Raw genomic sequence first — 21,845 nt, 5'->3', positions numbered from 1 at the left:
AATTTCTGTTATATGGGCAGAGTATCTGAATAGATTCTTCACCAAGGAAGACATATAGATGGCCAACAGATATATGAAAAGTTGCTCAACATCATTAATCATCAGAGAAATGCAAATCAAACCCACAATGAGATATCATCTCAGACCTGTCAGAATGACTATCATCAATAAATCAACAAACAACAAGTGTTGGCATGAATGTGGAGAAAAGGGAACCCTAGTACACTATTGGAGGGAATGCAGATTGGTGCACCACTATGGAAAACAGTGTGGAGCTTCTTCAAAATATTAAAAATGGAATTGCCTTTGATCCAGTGATTGTACTGTTGGGAATACATTTGAAGAAACCCAAAACACAAATTCTAAAGAATATATGCACCCCTATGTTTATTTTAGGATTATTTACAACAGCAAAGATTTGGAAACAGACCAAGTGCCCATCAGTAGATGAGTGGATTAAAAAGCTGAGGTACATTTACACAATGGAATACTATGTGGCCATAAAGATGAAGGAAATCTTACTTTTTGTGATAGCGTTGATGGACCTGGAGATTATGGTAAGTGAAATAAGTTAGTCAGAAAAAGACAAATAACATACGATTTCACTTGTATTTGGAATCTAATGAACAAAATAAACAAACAAAATAGAAACAGACTCATAAATACAGAGAACAGACTGATGGCTGTCAGACGGGAGGGAAATTGTGGGGCTTGGTAAAAAAGGTGAAGGGATTAAGCTATACAGATTGGTAGTTACAGAATAGCCACAGAAATGTAGGTTGCAGCTCAGGGAATATAGTCAATAATATCACAATAGATATGTGAGGGGCCAGGCTGATTCTTGAGGTGGCTGGGGGACCACTCTGTAAAGTACATGATTTTCTCAAAACTTTGCTGTACATCTGAAACTAATGCAGAATAATATTGAATGTAAACTGTAATTTAAAAAAAGAAAGACAAAAAATAATCACAAAAAATCTAGGGCTGAAAACTCACTCACTTATTACATTGTCTTCTTTAGAACCTTTAAGTAAATTATACTATGTACAAGGAGAAGGGTAAGGCAGATATTGTATTGAAAAACAACAACAATGTAGGGATAGTTATATTCAAAGTATGGAAGAAATTAGACTGTATATCAGAATTCTTATTAAAATTATTTTGACCATATTAAAAAGAGGATTCTCAGGGCACACAAAAATTATTTGCTATAGTAATGTGTAGATATGGGATGCTTATTCTGTCTCCATGCTACAAAGCAAGAAAGATTAAGGTCACCCTTAAGAACTACTTTTGAGCATAGTCTGTTTTGATAAGGAAGCTCGCTTGTAGAATTCAGCATTCATAAGCCAGAAAATCCTTGATACAGGCTGAATTCACTTAGAAGTAATAACCGGTGCAAGTACAGAAGGAAATATGTGATGATATACTTTTAAGAAGTTATTATTAAGCCAGAGTCAAGATGGCAGAGGAGGTAAATTCTGAGGTCACTTTCTCCCATGATTACATCAAAATTACAATTAAATAATAAAACAACCATTACTGAGAACCACCTGAAGAATAGCTGAACAGAATTTCTATAATGAAGGATATAAAGAAGCCATGTTCAGACTGGTAGGAGGGGCAGAGATGTGGACCAGGCAGGTGTGGCAATTAAGAAACGGGAGGGATATCTTCATTGTGGTGGTTCCCTCTGAGGAACGAAAAGTCCCAGCCTCCACTGGGCTCCCCAGCCCAGGGCACCGGTGCCAGGATGAGGAGTTCCCATAACATCTGGCTGTGAAAATCATTGAGGATTGCATTAGAGAGGGATAAAGGAGTGGGAGAGATGGAAGTCTTGCTCCTACAGGGCCTGCACTCACTCACTTGCTCACAAACTTACTCTTTCACAAACTCACTCACTTTAAGCTTCAGGGCCAGGGAAACAGATTGAAATGCACCAGGGATATATGGGGAGGAAGTAAACTGAGTAACTTTAAGATAAGGACAGGGGAGGTGGGAATTGGGGCAACTTTCTCATGGGACTAAAGTGTTAGCAGGTAGGTGTAATTGTTCCTTTGTTGAGCTCTCCTTTCACCCACCCAGCTGGCCCAGCACAGGTGGATGCAAAACCTGTGCTCTCCATTAACCTTGATAACACCATTCTTCCCACCCTGTTGATTCCCTGAGATCATGCCAACTCGAGTAGCTTACCTAGCCCAAGCCTCTTCTAGTGGCTGCTCTACCGAAGCATCCTACCTCAGCTTACACTGCAGACTTTTTCAAAATCCACAAACCTCACATGAGTGGTGTCTGCTGTAACCTTGCACTTCAGACTCTCTCAAAGATCCTTAAGCCCCACACAACCACCAGTTGTTCTTTGCTTGAGCTGCAGACTCTCTCAAAGGTCTGCAAAACACATAGTGGCCACCCTTGGCTTGTGCTGAAGACTCAAAGGTCCACAAACCCTACAGAAGTGGAGGCCGCCCTTGTAACATACTACAGACACTCTCAAAAGTCCAGAAACCTCGCATAGGCAGCAGCTACCCTCAACATACATTGTAGCTCCTGCCAAGGGGCCCCAAGCCCAGCACAAGTGGTGACCAACCTTCACTTGCATTGTAAATCCCAACAGGTAGCCCCAAGCCTGGCATAAGCAATGCCTGGTCTTGGCCCATAACATAACTCCAACTAAGCAGCCACAGCTTGGCACAAATGGTGGGTGGCCCCAGTTCACAGCATAGCCTATCCTAAGTGCCTCAATGCCCAGCACAAGTGGCAGCTGACTGCAGATCACTTTGTAGCATCTACTAAGTGGCACCAAGCTAGGCACAAGTGGCAGCTTAACTTGGGCTTCACCAGAGCTCCTTCTAAGAGGATACAAATACAACACACCTGGTGGCAGGCCTCAGAATTCACCAGAGCCCCTCCCAACCAGGTCCACAACCAATACACATGAAGGGTAGCCTTGGCTGGCACCAGAAACTTGCTAAAGCAGTTCATACTCCACGGGGTCTGTCCCCACACAACGGCTCTTCCACTGTAGTCAAGGCCAGTCCTCATAGCCAGTCAGCCTGAGGATCAACCCAGCCCACTGACATGGCAGCAGCATTGAAGCCCAACTGCAACAGGAGGGCATACACAAACCAACAAGGGACACCCCAGGAGCACTTGGCTCAGGTGTGCCACTAGACCCCACAGGACATCTTCTATGTAAGACTACTCTTGAAAAAACAGAAGCACAGAGTGTCAGCCAATGAGGAGACAAAGAAACATGTCCCAAATGAAAGAACAGCACAAAATTATACCAAAAGAACTAAATGAAATGGAGACAAGCAATCTAACAGATAAAGAACCTTAAACACTGGTCATAGGGATGCTCAATGAACTTAGGAGAATGGATGAATTCAATGAGATCTTAAAAAGATAGAAAACATTAAAAAGAACTAATCAGAACTGAAAAAATATATAATAGCTAAAATGAAGAATACACTAGAGTAAGTCATCAGATTAGATGAAACAGAGAATCAAATCAGCAATCTGGAAGAGAGGTAGCAGAAAACACCCAATTAGAACAGCAAAAAGGAAAAAGAATTTAAAATTTTCAAATAGTTTAAGGGAACTCTGGGACAACATCAAGCATAACAACAACCACATCATAGGGGTACCAGAAGGATAAGACAGAAAGCAAGGAATTGAGAACATGTTTGAAAAAATAATGGCTGAAAACTTCCCTAACTTGCTGAAGGAAAAAGACACACAGATTTGGGAAGTTCACAGAGACCCAAACAAGATGAACTCAAACAGGTCCAACCAAGTCACATTATAATTAAAATGCCAAAAGCTAAAGTTAAAGACAAAGAGAATTATTTATTTATGAAAGTATTACAGATGTCTCCCTTTTTTTCTCATTGATCCCCTTGTTCCTGCTCCCACCCCACCCAAAGAGAGGATATTAAAAGTAACAAGAGAAAAGCAGATAGTTATATACAAAGGAGCTCCCATAAGACTCTCAGCTCATTTTCAGTAGAAACTTTGCAGGATAGAAAGGAATGGAAAGAAACAGTCAAAGTGATGAACATCAAAGACCTACAACCACGATTATTCTATCTAGCAAGGCTATCATTTAAAATAGAAGGAGAGATCCAGGACAATAAAAAGCTAAAGGAGTTAATCAACACTGAATATGCATTACCAGAAATGTTAAAAGGACATCTTTAAGGGGAAAATAAAATATCAAAAATAAAAACAAGAAAATATAGGACAGAAAAAATCTCTTTGACAAAGGCAAGCACTTTATCAACTAATTTAAAAGATAGGACAAAGGTTAACAGACAAAGTAGGAAGATCATATATAATTACATCAGTGAATTAAAGTATATACACAAACACACAAACAAAAGAGGTAAAAATAATGACAAAAACATAAACTGAGGGTGGTGGTGACTAAAAATTGTAGATTTCGGAATTTATTTGAACTTAAGCAACCATCAACTTAAAATAGGTGGTTATAAACATAGCTTGGTATATATAAAGTACATGGTAACCTTAAACCAAAAATCCATGAAACATGAAAGAAATAAAGAGAAGAGAATCCAACCATAGCACTATAGAAATCCATTAACATAGAAGAGAGCAAGAGAATAAGAAATAAAAAGAGAAGAGTTACAAAAACAATCAGAAAACTATTAATAAAATGGCAATAACTATATACCTATCAATAATTACTTTAAATATAAATGTATTAAATGCTCCAATCAAGAGACATGGGATGGCTGAATGAATGAAAAACCAGAAACTGTACATACGATGCATACAAGAAACTCATTTGAGATCCAAAGACACACAGTGATTGAAAGTAAAGTGATGTACTCATCTACTGATAGGCACTTGGGCTGTTTCCAGATTGTAGCTATTGTAAATAGTGCTGCTATGAAAATAGGGGTGCTTATATACTTTCTGGTTGGTGTTTCCGGATTCTTAGGATATATTCCTAGAAGTGGAATCACTGGGTCATATGGCAGTTTTGTACATTTACACAATGGAATACTATGCAGCTGTAAAAAATAAGGATCTATTATCCTTTGAGCCTGCATAGAGGGACTGGAGATGATTATGTTAAACAAAGTAAGCCAGTCAGAGAAAGACAAATATGTGATGTCACTTATATGTGGAATCTAATGAACAAAATAAACTGATGAATAAAATAGAACCAGAGGCATGGAAATATGGAAGAGACTGATTAATCTCAGAGGGAAGGAGGGAGGGGGCATGGAAAGAGATTAACCAAATAATTTATATGCATATATGCATTGTTCATGGACAAAGCCAATAGGGTGGTGAAGGCCTAGGGCAGGGCAGGAACTGGGTGGAGGGGGGGCAATGGGAGAAAAAAGCAGGGGCATTTGTAATACTCAACAATAAGGATTAAAAAAAGAAAGGGATCAAAAATTATATTTCATGCAAATGGAAATTAAAATGAAGCTAGGGTAACAATACTTATATCAGACAAAATAGACTTTAAAACAAAGGCTAAAATAATAAGAGCATTACATAATGATAAAGGGATCAGTCTTACAAGAGGGTATAACTCTAGTAATCATCTATGCACCTGATGTGGGAGTACCTAAATATTAAAGCATATATTGATAGACATGAAGAGGGGGAATGAAAGTATTGCAATAATAGTAGAGGACTTTAACATTCCCCTTGGTGTCACTGGATACATCATCCAGTTAGAAAGGCAACACGGAAATACTAACCTTAAAAAGTTTATCACAAAACAGTAGACACATTCTTTTGAAGTGCACCTAAAATAACTTCCAGTATAGACTACAAAACATGTCTCAAATGTAAGAAAATGAAAACCATATCATGCATCTTCTCTGATCACAATGTTATGACACTAGAAATCAATTACAAGAATAACCAACACATGGAGGCTAAAAACATGCTACTAAACAATGAATGGGATAGCACAGAGGTAAAGAAATCAAAACATACCTTGGGACAAATGGAAATGAAAGCACAACACCCCCAAAATTTGTGGACATAACGAAAGCAATATTAGGGGGGAAATTCAAAGCAATACAGGCCTACCTCTAGACAAAAGAAATATCTCAAGCAATCTGACCTTATACCTACAGGAACTAGAAAAAGAAGAACAAAGTAAAGAGTAGAAGGTAGTAATAATACTGATCAGAGTGGAAATAAATAAAATAGAGACTAAAAAACCTAGAGCTAGTTCTTTCAAAAGGTAAACAATTTGATAAACCTTTAGCCAGACACAGTAAGAAAGAGAGAAGACACAAATAAAGTCAGAAATGAAAGAGGAGAACTGACAACTGAAACCACAAAAATACAAAGATTATGAGAAAATACTATAAACAATAATATGCCAACAAATTGGACAACCTGGAAGAAGTGGATAAATTTCTAGAAACATGCAGTCTTCTACGAATGAATCAAGAAAACAGAAAATCTGAATACACAATTAATAAAGAGATTTAATCAATAGTAAACTCCCAAAAAGAACAAAAGGTCCTGGACCAGATGGCTTCACAGATTAATTCTACCAAACATTCAAAGAAGAATTAATAATAATCCTCCCCAAACTATTTTAAAAAGTTGAAGAGGAGATACATCTCCCAAACTTATTTTACAAAGCCAACATTACCCTGATACCGAAAACCAGACCAAGACACTACAAAAAAGAAAATTACCAGCCAATATCCTTGATGAACATAGATGTAAAAATCATCAACAGAATATTAGTAAAATCAAATACATTAAAAAGATCAACCACTATGATTAAGGGAGGTTTATTCCTTGAATGAAAGTTTGATTTAATACCTGCAAATCAATTAACATGATACAACACATAAAAAATGAAGAGTAAAAATCATATAATCATATCAATAGGTGCAGAAAAAGCACTTGACAGAATCCAGCATTTATTCATGATAAAAACTCTCAGCAAAAAAGAAATAGAACATACCTTAACATAATAAAGGCCATATATGACAAAATCACAGGTAACATCATAATCAATGATGAAAAACTGAGTTTTCCTTAAGATCAGGAACAAGTCAAAGATTGATACTTTCACCACGTTTGTTGAGCATAGTAGTGGAAGTCCTAGCCTCAGCAATCATACAAGAAAAAGAAATAAAATGCATCCAAATTGGAAAGGAAGAAGTAAAACTGTCATTATTTGCAGATAATATGATACTATATAGAGAGAACCATAAAGATTCCACCAAAAATTATTATAACGTATAAATAAATATCAGTAAATAGGAGGATAGAAAATTAATATTCAGGAATTGGTTGTATATTAATACACTAATACTGAACTACCAAAAATAGAAATTAAAAAAAACAACCACTATTATAATTATATAACAAAGAATAAAATACCTAGGGATAAATTTAACCAAGGGAGTAAAAGATCTATATTCAGAAAACTTTAAGACATTGAAGAAGGAAATTGAAGAAGATACAAATAAAAAGTGGGACATCTGTAATACTATCAACAATAAAGATAATTTTAGAAAAGAAGACACAAAAAATAGAAGAATATAACATACTTAAGGATTGGAAAAAAATAATGTTAAAATGTCCATACTACCTAATGTAATCTACAGATTCAAAGCAATCCCTATCAAAATACCAATGGCATTTTTCACAGAGCTAGAACACATAATCCTAAAACTTACATGGACCCCCAAAAGACCTGAATAACCATAGAATTCTCGAGAAAGAAGAACAATGTTGGAGTTATCATGCTACCTGATAGTAAATTATACTGTAAGGGTATAATTACAACAGGAAGGAACTGGCATAAAAACAGACACTTAGATCAATGGAACAGAATAGAGAGCCAAGAAATAAACCCAAGTCTATATGGTCAATTAATATTTGACAATGGAGGCAAGAACATACTTTGGGGTAAAGACAGTCTCTTCAACAAATGGTGTTGGTAAAACTAGATACATGCAGAAAATGAAATTAGACTACTTTCTTACATAAAATACAAAAATATACTCAAAATGGATCAAAGATTTAAATGTAGAACCTGAACCCATAAAAGTCCTATAAGAAAACATAGACAATAAACTTTCTGGCATTGGTCTTAGCAGTATTTTTGGATATGTCTCGCAGGGCAAAGACAACAAAAGCAAAAATTAACAATTGATTCAGAAGACAAGGAATTTTTAACAGAGCCATTTTGACAACTTCCTTTCCCTATCCTCCCTCCTCCCCACCACCAACAGGATTCTACTGCTCCCTTACCAGGATGGAGTATGTGCACCTATGAGAGATGGAGTACTTTAGAAGTATGTGAAGCAGTGGCACAAATCATGGAGTCATATCTTAGAGAAGCAGATTAAAGCAGTATTTGGACCCCAAACAAGGCCTGAGTTGAGATGGGGGATTGTCAGAAAAACCAAGGGTATAGCACAGCAGAGGGAGAAAGCAGGTGACAGTCTGATTAAATTACATAGATGACACATGGTTGCTTCTTGGTGCCTTTTATTTATTTTTATTTTTTTATTAAAATTTTTTTTCTTTATTGACTTTAGAGAGAGAGGAAGGGAGAGGAAGAGAGAGGGAGAAACACTGATGAGAGAGAACATCAATTTGGCCACCTCCTGTGTGCCCCTCACTGGGAATTTGGCCCACAACCTGGGCATGTGCCCTGACCGAGAATTGAACTGGCGACCTATTGGTGCATGGGTCAGTGCTCAACCACTGAGCTACACCAGCCAGGCTTGATGCCTTTTAAAATGAAACCAGAAGAAAAGGACACTGATTCTCCTTGACCCTCATCATTCTGAGTTCAGGTCTTTATTATCTCTCACTTAAATTTTCTTACCCCTTCTCTGCCTATAAAACGTTTATCAATTCTCTAAGAGCCATATAAAATGAAGTGTTGAAGCCTTCCCTGATGCTAGACAAAATAAATCATTCCATTTTTTTTTTCTAAAACACCTTGCTTATATGTCTGCTGCATCACTTATTATGGTATGACTTATAAACTACTCACATCACTATCATTATGGGTAGTATATTAGTATGCACTTTTTGGCTATATCTTATTCATGTATGCCCTCACTGGGCTTAGCATAGTATTTATAGTGGATACTTAGAAAGTGTTGACTTTAATAAGTCTTGCAGAATTATTGTAAAGATTAAATAAAACAATTTGTATCAATTGCCTGATACAGTGCCTAGTACTGATGCTCAGTAAAGTTTCCCTTCCTTTTTTTCTCTTTAGTGTACTCCTGCCGCATTTCTTTCATCTCCTTATATATTCTGTCCATGAGAAGAGAATATATTTCTTCCTTTCATTGCTCGCATATCTCTTCTTCAGGGCACTAGCACTGACTGTTTTGCATCTCTCATTTTTTATTAATTTATTTTAGGTCACTGGCTCTGTTCAGATCAGAGATCCCCCAAAGACAGCAGACAGAGGTAATATGACATCTCTACCACTTCTGGATGCCAACCCCATGGAGAACCCAGCACTGTTTAATGACATCAAGATTGAGCCCCCAGAAGAACTTCTGGCTAATGATTTCAGCCTGCCCCAGGTGGAACCAGTAGACCTCTCCCTTCACAAGCCCAAGGCTCCTCTCCAGCCTGCCAGCATGTTGCAAGCTCCAGTACGTCCTCCCAAGCCACAACCTGCTCCCCAGACTCCTGTAGTATCCACTTTGACATCTGACACAGGCACTTTAGCAAACATCCCTACCGTTCTGACTCCAGGCTCTATTCTGGCCTCCTCTCAGGGCACTGGTGGCCAGCAGATCTTGCATGTGATTCACACCATCCCCTCAGTCAGTCTGCCAAATAAAATGGGTGGCCTGAAGACCATCCCAGTAGTGGTACAATCGCTGCCCATGGTGTATACTACTTTGCCTGCAGATGGGAATCCTGCAGCCATTACAGTTCCACTCATTGGAGGAGATGGCAAAAATGCTGGATCAGGTGAGCATCATTGTGCCCCTTTCCTGGGCTTTACTTCCATCCATCTATTCTCTCTTTTATTTTTTCACTGTTAACAGTATTAGAGATGCCCCCACCCCATTTTCTCCCATTTTCCCACTTCCACGTAGCTCCTGCCCCACCCCAGGCCTTCAACACACTATTGTCTGTGTCCTTGGGCTATGCATATATACGTACATATATTCTTTATTTAATCTTTTCTATCTCCGCTACCCCCCTTCCTCTCTGAGATCTGTCAGTCTATTCCATGCGTTCATGTGTCTGGACCTATTTTGTTCATCGGTTTATTTTGTTCATTAGATTCCACATGTGAGTGAGATCATGTGATATTTGCCTTTCTCTGACTGGCTTATTTCACTTAGCATAATCATCTCCAAGTCCATCCATGCTGTCTCAGAGAATAAGAGATCCTTCTTTTTTATGACCAAGTGGTATTCCATTGTGTAAATGTTCCACAGCTTTTTATCCACTCATCTACTGATGGACACTTGTGCTGTTTCCAGATCTTAGCCATTGTCATCTATTCTCTTTTTGAGTTGTCCTGCCTCCTATCTCTTTTGACCCCCACCAATTTTCCTTGCACACAGCCTCAAGCATAATCTTTCATACATGCTGTTTTTGTCATGTCTTTTCAAGGCTTAATAATGTACAGTTACTCTCTTTTGTTTAGCCCATGCTTCTCAAACTGAGGTATGCATATCCTTGAGTGAAATACTATGTATCTTCCTGGAACCTATATATTATTTGAGAGTAATTAATTTAAAATGTTTTATATTTTAAATATATGATTTTATTAAAGAGAAAAATGTAATATTTGAATAACATTTTAAGATAAAACACAAACCCCCCAAATAGTTTAAAGCTTACTGAGGCATAGGATTTTCCAGGAGAGTGTTTTTATTTGTCTATGCCATTAGGAGTGCTTTGGCGGACACGTTGAGAATGTTTCTAGCCCTACATATTTAGCCAAACTTAGCTCTTGCCTTTCCTAACACTGTACTTTTTTTCTTTTCTGCAGGTAAAAGTCTTCTTTGAAATATTGCCATTTTCCCTGTGTTCCTCCTCATTTAGCATCTATCACTCTCCATTTTAGTTTTTCACTCACCTATGTCATAAGTATATGGGCATTCTTCCTAACTGAATTATAAATTTCTGAAAGACAAGACTGTATCTTATTTCCCTTTGTGCATCTCCAGAGAACCTAACACGGTGGTAGATAGTTGTCTTGAAACAAATAATTTGATGAACAAACTTGAAAATTTTTCTAGGAAAGAGTTTACGTGCTGTAATGTTTTCTTTTGTTTAATTTTTAAAATAAGTTCAGAATTCAAAAAGGTATAAAGTAAGTCTCCCTTTCACCACTGTCCACCAACTACCCAGTTCCCTACCTGGAAGTATATCCACTTTAGTTTGTAATTGAGAATGTTCAAAGAAAAGTACATGGCTTCTTGAAATGTTTCAAGATATTTAGCTTCATCACATCTATAGCATTCCAATCAGTTTTGGATGTTAGGCCTTAGGAAGGATGTTGGGAAATTGGAGTATAAGTAGAGGAGAGAGATTAGGATGATGCAAGGATCAATTCCATGTCAAATGAAGAGTTGATAAATGTTTAGTATGAATTAAAAAGACCAAAGGGAAGAGATGTAGGTGGAAATGACTAGGAACCAGATTTTAGCTCAGTATATATATATACACACACACATATATATATATATGTGTGTGTGTGTGTGTGTGTGTGTGTATATATATATATATATATATATATATATATACACATATATAATATATAAACTTTATGCCTGGCTGGTGTGGTTCAGTGGATTGAGCATCATCTTATGCACCAAAAGATCACTGGTTCGATTCCCAGTCAGGACACATGCCTGGGTTGTGGGCTTAATCCCTGGTAGGGGGCGTACAGGAAGCAGCCAACTGATGTTTCTCTCTCAATGTTTTTCTTTCTCTCTCCCTTCTTCTCTATCTAAATCTCAGTAAAAACATAGTTTTTTAAAAAAAGAGGCCTAAAATCTTAATTTAAAAAGAACTTTCTAAGAGTTCTCAACCTTTGAAATCCAGTGCCTTTTGATTGTTCTATCACTAAATGTAGGATACTGAAAAACAACATACTAAGTATTAAGTTGCTGAGACTCTGCAGTGTACTTTTGAATAAAAATGCCATCATTGACTACTTAATTTTGGTAATGGTAAGTATTCATAACTATCTTGTTTTTGAGATCTCCTGAGGGAGTTAATTAAAATATGGCTATCAAGCCCTGGCCAGTTTGCTCAGCGGTTAGAGCATTGGCCCACAGACCAGATAGTCCCAGGTTCAGTTCCCGCTAAGGGCATGTACCTCAGTTGCAGTTTGTCCCCGCCCCCGGTTGGGGTCTTGTGGGTGGCAACTACTCGATGTGTCTCTCTCATGTCGGTCTCTCTCTCTCTCTCTCTCTCTTCCTCCCATTCTCCCTCCCGCTCTATCTGAAGATAAATGCAAAAATGTCCCGAGGTGAGGATAAAAAATATATATATATGGCTATCAATTCTTATATAGGGAGAGAGACCAACAAAAAACAAAATGGAAAAATAAAATTCCTTGTGTGAGAATTTACTGATATCAAAACAGTGGTAGCACCTAGGCATAGTTTGAAAGGGCTTTGATTTCCACCATAATATCCATCAGTCCACTGGAGCCATTCTAGATAAATAATACATTTAAAAAATGTTTTATGTAGTTTCAAGGTAAGCTAAGACCATTAGCCCAGTGGTCTCCAAAATGGTAGAAGGAGGTGCACAAAAAAATTGGAACACAAGGAGAAATTACCAAAATTTCTATTTGTATTTTCTCACCCCTTACATGTTAATTTTTTGTTTTAATAATGTACACACAATTTCAATATTCTAGTACATTTATATCATACACGCCCACAGGCAGACAGACACATACATATTAAGATGCATGTTTAAAACATTTTTTAATCCTCACCCAAGGATATGTTTATTGATTTTAGAGAGGGGAAGGGAGAGAGAAACATTGATGTGAGAGAGAGACATCTATCTGTTGCCCCCTGTACACTCCCCCGACCAGGGATCAAACCCACAACCTAGGTATGTGCCTTGACTGGGAATCAAACCTGCAACCTTTTGGTATATGGGACAATGCTCCAACCAACTGAGCTACCTGGCCAGGGTCATGAATGATGCATAATCAATGTATGGAGATGACTGCACTAGCCAGGTCCTTCCCCATTCAACCACATCACCACCCTTAAGTTTCTTCTGGATAGAAGTTTTGAAGCTTTTACTAGATCTAAAAGACTGCTTACCACAGGATTGAGTTTTGTTAGGTGTCAGAAACACAAGTAATTGATAATAATAAATATTTGAGGGCTTCTTCCAACATAGGGAAAGGGAAAGATATAACGTGTATCAAACACCTATTGGGTACCAGGTATGTGTTTCATCTCATTGGCTTGTTTTCATTTAGGAGCACAAAAGCCAAAGGATGTGTTATCACCTCTGGGCTGAGACTAGGCATCTATCTTAGGATAGTCAGGGAACTGTTTGGAGAGTTTGATTCAACAAACATTGAACCTGACTTTTAAGATCCTGACCTGGGGGCTGGAGATAGAGTTGAATCTTACTATCCTATATCATTCACTGTCCTACAGAAGCTTATTCTAGTGGTACAAGAATGTTCCTTACTATCTTCCCCTCAAATGAATTTCTGTTTCTGGGTATGCTAAATATTTTAAATCTTCTCTTCTAACAACTACACGCCTTCCATTTTTCATTTTTGCCTTTTCTTTATTTCTCTTTCTGCTGCTTATCATTGTGGGCCAAACTAGGAATCCTGAAAATGATAACAAAGCACATATATTTGTAGTCCACACTGCTCCTTTTCTTTGATTTTAGTGAAAGTTGACCCCACCTCCATGTCTCCACTGGAAATCCCAAGTGACAGTGAGGAAAGTGCAAATGAGAGTGGATCCTTGGCCTTACAGGGACTACAACAAGAGTGAGTATTTTTGTCTTTACCTCAGGTCCCTTTCTGTATGTATGTGTATGTGTCTGTGGTAGAAATGGAACAAGTTCTCAGACACAATAGTAATAATTCGGGGACAACAAAATGTAGGAAAACTGCCTTCCCAGCAAAGGTATGAGTTTGTGTGCTTACATGTGCATAGACATACATATTATGGCAGAGTTATGGTCTAACTGTAGATCATCAATTTTATCCTTGAAAAATCTTCAAATTTCCTATAAAGTACAGTTGCTTAGTGTTTCTTTCTGTAAGTTTAAAGAAGCCTTTTCTTCCAGTGTTGGAACTAATAAAGTAGTTGGCTTGTGTTTTAGCAGCCATGTTATATGAAAATATATTTCTTTAAACACAAGAATGAGACTTATTAGAGTGAAATGCTCATACTCTCTGGGAACAGAAACCACACAAGGAAACATTGCCACCTTCTGGAACCTGCACTTATTGAGCAGAATGGGCTAGTTGAGGGACTTGCTTTTACTATGTTAATAATTTCTTCTTTTAAGGGTATAGTGTTAAACGTGTATAAGTTAAATGCATGTATGAAGTGGTCCTACTGTATGTATGTCCATTTATTTAGCCTCTATTTTAAAATCATTCTTTGGCCCTATTTTTCTTTCTTTTTTTTCCCTCAGACCAGCAGCGATGACCCAAATGCAGGGAGAAGAGTCCCTTGACTTGAAGAGAAGACGGATTCACCAATGTGACTTTGCAGGATGCAGCAAAGTATACACCAAAAGCTCTCACCTGAAAGCCCATCGCAGAATCCATACAGGTCTGCCCACCTCCACCCCACCCTCAACACAAACACACACACACACACACACACACACACACACACACACACACACACACACACAGAGTCTATGAGAGATAGGAAGAGAAGAAAGTGTTCAAACAAAGACTGATCCATTTTTACTCATGGGCATGGGCTCCATTTGTGGCTTTTATGCCTATGCCTTATTCCAACACTAAGGTAGCTTTTATAAAACCAGCCTATGAATATACTAAGCCTGGTGTCTTCTAAATGGTCATCATCCCCATTGATCACCTGTGGATCTTTCTAATTGGGAAGTCATAACACTTATGTAAAAATTAAGGCAGCTACGTCATCACTACTTCCCTTGTCACCAGAGCCCCACAAGTTTTATGAGTATTGAAAAGCTCAAAGGCAGTTTAAACTAACTGAAAATAAAGCAAGCATTTGGAGCTCAGCACCATCCACCAACCTATAACATGCATTTATTCACATTAGAGAAAGGTACACATTAGAAAAATAAGTAAAGCAGAGCTGGTGGGGATTGTGTCAAACTGGGGGTGGGGGGAACCTGTCCCATCAGGAAGAGAACTGTCACTTAATTACAAGTAAGAATTACTCCATTTTCTAGGTGCCAAAGCAAAATATTGCTTAGAGATAAAATTTGTCTACCTTTAGTTTTCTAACTACAGAGAAAATTTTTTTTTCACTTTCAATCTCCCAGTGTTTTATTTTTTATTGTTGAGAGTATTACAGATGTTCCCCATTTCCCCCCTTTACCCCTTACACCCGGTTCCTGCCCCACCCCAGACCTTCACCTCACTATTGTCTGTGCCCAAGGGTTATTCATATATGCGTGTATGTTCTTTGATTAATTTCTTCTCAGATCTGTCAGTCTGTTACACACCTCTATGACTGTGGTCCTATATTGTTTGTCAGTTAATTTTGTTCATTCGATTCCACATGTAAGTGAGATCATGTGATATTTATCTATCTTTCTCTGACTGGCTTATTTCACTTAGTGTAATAATCTCCAGGTCTATTCATATTGTCTCAAAGGATAAATGATCTTTCTTTCTTACAGCTGCATAGTACTCCATTGTGTAAATGTCCCACAGCTTTTTTATCCACTCATCTACTGATGGGCACTTGCACTGTTTCCAGATCTTAGCTGTTGTAAATAGTGCTTCTATGAACATAGGGGTGCATAAGTTGTTTCTGATTGGTGTTTGGCTTTTCTTAGGATATAGTCTCAGAAGTGGGATCACTGGGTCAAAAGGCAGCTGCATTGTAAATTTTTTGAGGAAACTCCATATTGTTTTCCACAGTAGCTGCACCAGTCTGCATGCCCACCAGCAGTGTACTAGAGTACCTTTTCTCCACATCCTCACCACACCTTTTTGATGATTTTTTATGATTTTGATGATTTTTTGATGATGTTTGATGATTTATTGATGGCAGCCATTCTGGCAGGTGTGAGGTAAGCGATCTCATTGTCATTTTAATGTGCATCTCTCTGATGATTAGTGACGTTGAGCATTTTTAAAATATTTTCTTAGCCATCTGTATGTCCTCTTTGGAGAACTGTCTGGTCAGGTATTTCACCCATTTTTAATTGGATTGTCTTTCTCTTATTGAGTTGGATGAGTACTTTATATATTTTGGAAATTAACTCATCACATGTATCATTGGTGAATATGTTCTTCCATACAGTGGGTTCCCTTTGCATTTTCAGGATGGTTTCTTTTGCTGTACAGAAGCTTTTTAGTTTGATGTAGTCCTGTTTGTTTATTTTTTCCTTTGTTTCTCTTGCCCTTGGAGATGTGTTGGTGAAAATTTTGCTATGTGAGATGTCTGAGATTTCACTGCCTATGTTTTCTTCTAGGATTTTTATGTTTTGCAACTTACATTTAAATCTTTTATCCATTTTGAGTTTATTCTTGTGTATGGTGTAAATTGGTGGTTTAGTTTCATTTTTTTGCATGTACCTGTCTAATTTTTCAATGTCATCTATTAAAGAGACTGTCTTTACTCCTTTGTATACTCTTGCCTCCTTTGTCAAATATTAATTGACCATAATGTTGTGGGTTGATTTCTGGGTTCTCTGTTCTGTTCCATTGACCTATATGCCTGTTCTTGTGCCAGTACTAGGCTGTTTTGATTACAGTGGCTTTGTAATACAGTTTGATATCAGGTATTGTGATCCCTCCTACTTTGCTCTTCTTTCTCAAGATTGCTGCCGCTATTCAGGGTCATTTTTTGTTCCGTATAAACTTTTGGAATATTTATTCCAGATCTGTGAAAAATGCCAATGGTATTTTATATGGGAATCACATTGAATCTATAGAGTGCTTTGGGTAGTATGGACATTGTAATGATGTTAATTCTTCCAATACATGAACATGGTATATGCTTCCACTTTTGTAGATCTTTCTTTATTTCTTTTTTCAATGTCCTGTAGTTTTCTGAGTACAGGTCTTTTACCTTCTTTAAGTTTATCCCTAGTTATATTATTTTTTGTTATTGTCGTTGCAGTGATAAATGAGATTGTTATTTTTAGTTTCTCTTTCTGAGCATTCATTATTGGTGTATAAAAATGGCATCAGTTTTCAGATATTAATTTTGTATCCTGCTACATTGCCAAATATATTTGTTAAATCTAGTACAGGCAAGTTTTACCAAACATTCAGAGAAAATACTTTGAACCATGGAGGCAGGAGTAAAACCTGTATTAATAACATTTATTTTATCAGGAACAATGAGAGACACTTATTAGACTGTCAGTTTTATTTGTTTCTTTGAATGAGTACATATACTCAATAAAGATTCAGTTGTTCTTTCTGCAATTAAAAAACATTGATTTGTATTATGCTAAGTGAAATAAGCCAATCAGAGAAAGACAAGTATCACATGATCTCACCTATTTGTGGAATATAATGAACAAAATAAGGTGATGAACAAAATAGACCCACAGACATAGAGACTGACAAACTTCAGAGGAGGGAGGTGGGGGGGGTTGGAAGGAAAAAGATAAGCCAAAAAACTTATGCATATAAGCATAACTAGTGGACACAGACAACAATGCTAGAGGGTGGTGGGAATGGGAGGAGAGTGTCAATGGGGGAAAAAGGAGAAACGTCCGTAACAAAAATAAATAAATTAAATTAAACAAAAAATAAAAAACATTGATTTGGAGGAATTTTTATATTTACTAGATACTAATCCTCTCTCACTTGTATGCATTGCAGATAAGTCGGCAGCTTGTTTTGTTGGTGGTATTGGTTTTCACTTTGATTATGGTGTATCTGATTACATGAAAGTGTTAAATTTTAAAGTAATAAAAAAATTACCAAATTTCCTAAATTTTAAAGAAAAGCAGAAAAATCAAGACTTTTATGTGAAATGTCCTAGATTTTGAATGTTGGCATCTAACCAAATATTTTATATAACACCATACATTCAAACAAACCTGCCTATTTGCCAGAGATAGCTTGCTAGTCATAAGTTATACCCTCTGCCTTGAAAACTCCTCCACCCAAGTCATCTCCAGCTCAGAATTGAGACTTAGACATCCTGGATAAGAAAGGGACCCTCTTTTCTTGGCAACAGAATACTGTGTTACATTTATCACGTTAGGATTTGTTTAAAAGGATCCAGAGTCCTAGTTGCAGTGCCCTGAGGTTATGAACAGGTTACTGATTTCCAGGCTGCATTGTCTCAACATTCCCATGACCCTCTTCTTATTTATTGATGTTCAATTATTGGATGGAGTCTTATTCTACTGACTATATATGTATATAGTTGAAGATGTGAGATTGGAATAAGCTTACCTTATTCTAATAACTGACAGAAATGTACAGTGATTGGTGGTAGAAACATTGAGGTGCAAGAGTGGAAAGGAGAAGACCATTTAAGAGGCTACTGTAGTGATCCAGACATTAGATAGATAGATAGATAGATAGATAGATAGATAGATAGATAGATAGATAGATAGATAGATATTCAGGTTTAAATATATACTTCAACATGCAAAGGTAGAATAGTTTACTGGAATCTCATGTATCCCTCACCTAACTTCAATAATTATTTCACTATTTGGCCAATTTTGTTTATTTTTCACCCCTACCAACTCCCCCATTACACACAATTATTTTGAAGCAAATTTCAGACATCGTATTAACTTTGTCATAAATACTTAAAAATGTATCTTTAAAAGGCACAGGCATTTAAAATAAGCATGAAGGGAATGGCAGGAGATATTTAAAGTACTCAAAGAAAGGAACCTAAAAATTCCTTATCATCAAATTTCCCCAATTGTCTAATAAATGCTTAAATCAGTACCTAAACAAGGCTCTTACATTAAGCAACATAGTTAATATGAGGATCCAACTATGCCAAAAGGTTAAGGAAAGTGTTGTTCTTTCTAGACAGAGTACAAAAGCTGGGAGATAGGAATAAGCTTGTCTTGTTCTAATAACTAACAGAGGTCCAGCACTGCTTGGACGTATTAAATGCTGTGGTTGGTGGTGGAAGTTTGAAGTGCAAGACGGAAAGGAGTAAGATCACTTAAGAGGCTGCGCAAAAAATTATGAGAAACTAGCTAAGATGTTGATAGTGGATGTAGAGAGAAGGAAGTGTACTAATGATTGAGGGGACATTAATAACTCTCATATTTTTGTTTTGGAGGTTCTACTTACAGAGATAGAGCATTTGCCAATGATCATACATTTAGTAAGTGGGGAAAGCACCCTGGAATCACACTTGGTATGCAGCCTAGATATACTTTTCTCTATTGCTGGTACTCCACAGGTTCTTTGGAACTCAGGTAGCTGCAGATCTGCCTGCTTCACTGCCCTCCAAAGATTGGGATTTATTTCAAGGGGTCCCAAACAATGATATCTATCCTGTCTTTGGTAGATATTCTCTCAGCAGAGATTCATGAGGCTCTTGTCTATCTGGATCTTTCTTCTAGCATGCAGTGAAACTGTTCATATCCTCTGAGCAGACAATCATATGAAGCAGAAAATACAGATACAACAATTGCTCTTAAACATACTCTCAAACACCAGTTTTTAATAATGGCATCACTCATTCACACACACTCAAAATTTATAATTGATTATTAACATTCTCTTATGCCCTTAATATTTGTTTCTAAAGTTCTATTAATTCTTTCTTTAAATGGCTCTTTTATTAAGGATGTAGACATAATTGCCAGGAACATATATTGTGAAACTACACTGTCTGGATTTGACATCACATTCTTCCCCTCATTATCTAAAAGATACTTCACATTTTTTTCCCTCAGTTTCCTTATGTGGGAATATTAATGGTGCAAAAAAACAAAACAAAAAACACTTAGTATAATATCTGGCATATAGTAAATACTCACTAAATGTTAGCTATTACTAATGTTTTTACAATTCCAGTCTTACTGCCATCTCCTTAAGCTTTTTGTCTTAATTTATTCTTTCCCCTCAAATGTATAGTTGACCATTAAATTTGTATATATTTAAGATGTAAAAGTTAGTGATTTGATGTATGTATACATTGTGAAATAGTCACCATAATCAAGCTAATTAACATATCCATCACCTCACATAATTACCTTTTTTTGTGCGTGAGAACACCTGGATTCCACTCTTACAGAAAATTTCAAGTATTATGGTACAATATCATTAACTACAGTAACATTGTTTTATATTAGAACCCTAGAACTTATTTTTCTTGTAAAAAAATAGATCCCTAGGACTTTTTTTTGTCTGTACCCCCTTACCAGCATCTCCATGTACCCCAGCTCCAGCTTCTGGTAACTACCATTCTATATTCTGTTTCAATGTGTTTGACATTGTTATTTTCTACATACTACATGAGATCACACAGTATTTGTCTTTATGAATCTGGTTACTTCACTTAGCATAATGTTCTGTAGGTTCATCCATGTTGTTACAAATGGCAAGATTTCCTTATTTTTTAAGGCTGAATAATACTTCATTATACACACACACACATATCCCATCTTTATATGCATTCATCCATCAACAGACACTTAGGTTGTTTCCATATTTTGGCTTTGTGAATAATGCTGTAATGAACATGGGAGGGAATACATATATTTCTTTGAGATACTGATTTTATTTCTTTTGGATATACCCAGATGTGGGATTGCTAGATTATATGGTAGTTTTATGTTTAATTTTTTTGAGGAAACTTCATACTGTTTTTCATAGTGGCTGTACCAATTTGCATTCCCACCAATAGTTTACAAGGATTCCCTTTGCTCCAGATTTTCTCCAACATGTCTCATTTTTGTCTTTCTAATAATAGCCATTCTAACAGATGTGAGGTGATATCTCATTGTGGTTTGCATTTGAATTTGAATTTCCCTGATGATTAATGAAGCTGAGCATATGCAGTTGGCTCTTGCTTATCTGGGGCAGGAAGAGATTAACCAAAGAATTTATATGCATATATGCATTGCCCATGGACCCAGACAATAGGATGGTGAAGGCCTGGGATGGGGCGTGAACTAGGTGGTGGTGGGGGGTAAGGGAGGAAAGGGGGGCATCTATAATACTCTCAACAATAAAGATAGAAAGAAAGAGAAAAAATTGATATGAATTCTTCTTTACTTTTTTTTCTTTATTGATTTTAGAGAGAGAGGAAGGGAGAGAGAGAGAGAGAGAGAGATAGAAACATCAATGAAAGAGAACATCAGTTGGCTGCCTCCTGCATGCCCCCCCAAGGGGATCGAGCCCACAACCTGTGCTTGTGTTCTAACTGGGAATCGAACCAGCAACCTTTTGGTGCATGGGTCAGCGCTCTACCACTGAGCCACACCGGCCGGACAATATGAATTTTTCTTTAAATGCTTGGTAGAATTCACCCATGAAGCCTTCTGGTCATGGGATTTTCTTTGTTGAGAGATTTTTGATTACTGATTTAGTCTCCTTATTTGTTGCTGGTCTGTTCAGGCTTCCTTTTTTTTTTTTTTTTTTTTTTAAATTCAGTTTTGGTAGGTTGTATGTTTCTAGGAATTTATCCATATCTTCTAAGTTATCT

The 21,845-nt window shown here is 37.0% G+C and overlaps 1 protein-coding gene across 3 annotated transcripts in view; it reads left to right on the top strand.

Moving 5' to 3' along the window:
- The window catches only part of KLF8 (Kruppel like factor 8), a 153,211-nt gene that overhangs the window by 127,586 nt on the left and 3,780 nt on the right, over positions 1-21,845 (top strand). For 2 of the 3 annotated variants that reach the window (XM_036270924.1, XM_036270925.1), the window contains exons 3-5: positions 9,408-9,972; positions 13,903-14,005; positions 14,662-14,801. In XM_036270924.1, the coding sequence (XP_036126817.1) occupies positions 9,408-9,972; positions 13,903-14,005; positions 14,662-14,801 (808 nt within the window). The remainder of the gene's footprint in view (positions 1-9,407; positions 9,973-13,902; positions 14,006-14,661; positions 14,802-21,845) is intronic. The other variant, XM_036270926.1, reaches the window with a different exon arrangement.

Source organism: Molossus molossus, unplaced genomic scaffold (assembly GCF_014108415.1).
Source record: "Molossus molossus isolate mMolMol1 unplaced genomic scaffold, mMolMol1.p scaffold_m16_p_2, whole genome shotgun sequence".
Lineage (NCBI taxonomy): Eukaryota > Metazoa > Chordata > Mammalia > Chiroptera > Molossidae > Molossus > Molossus molossus.
The sequence above is the reverse complement of the archived record's forward strand: the minus strand, read 5'-3'. Positions and strand labels throughout refer to the sequence as shown.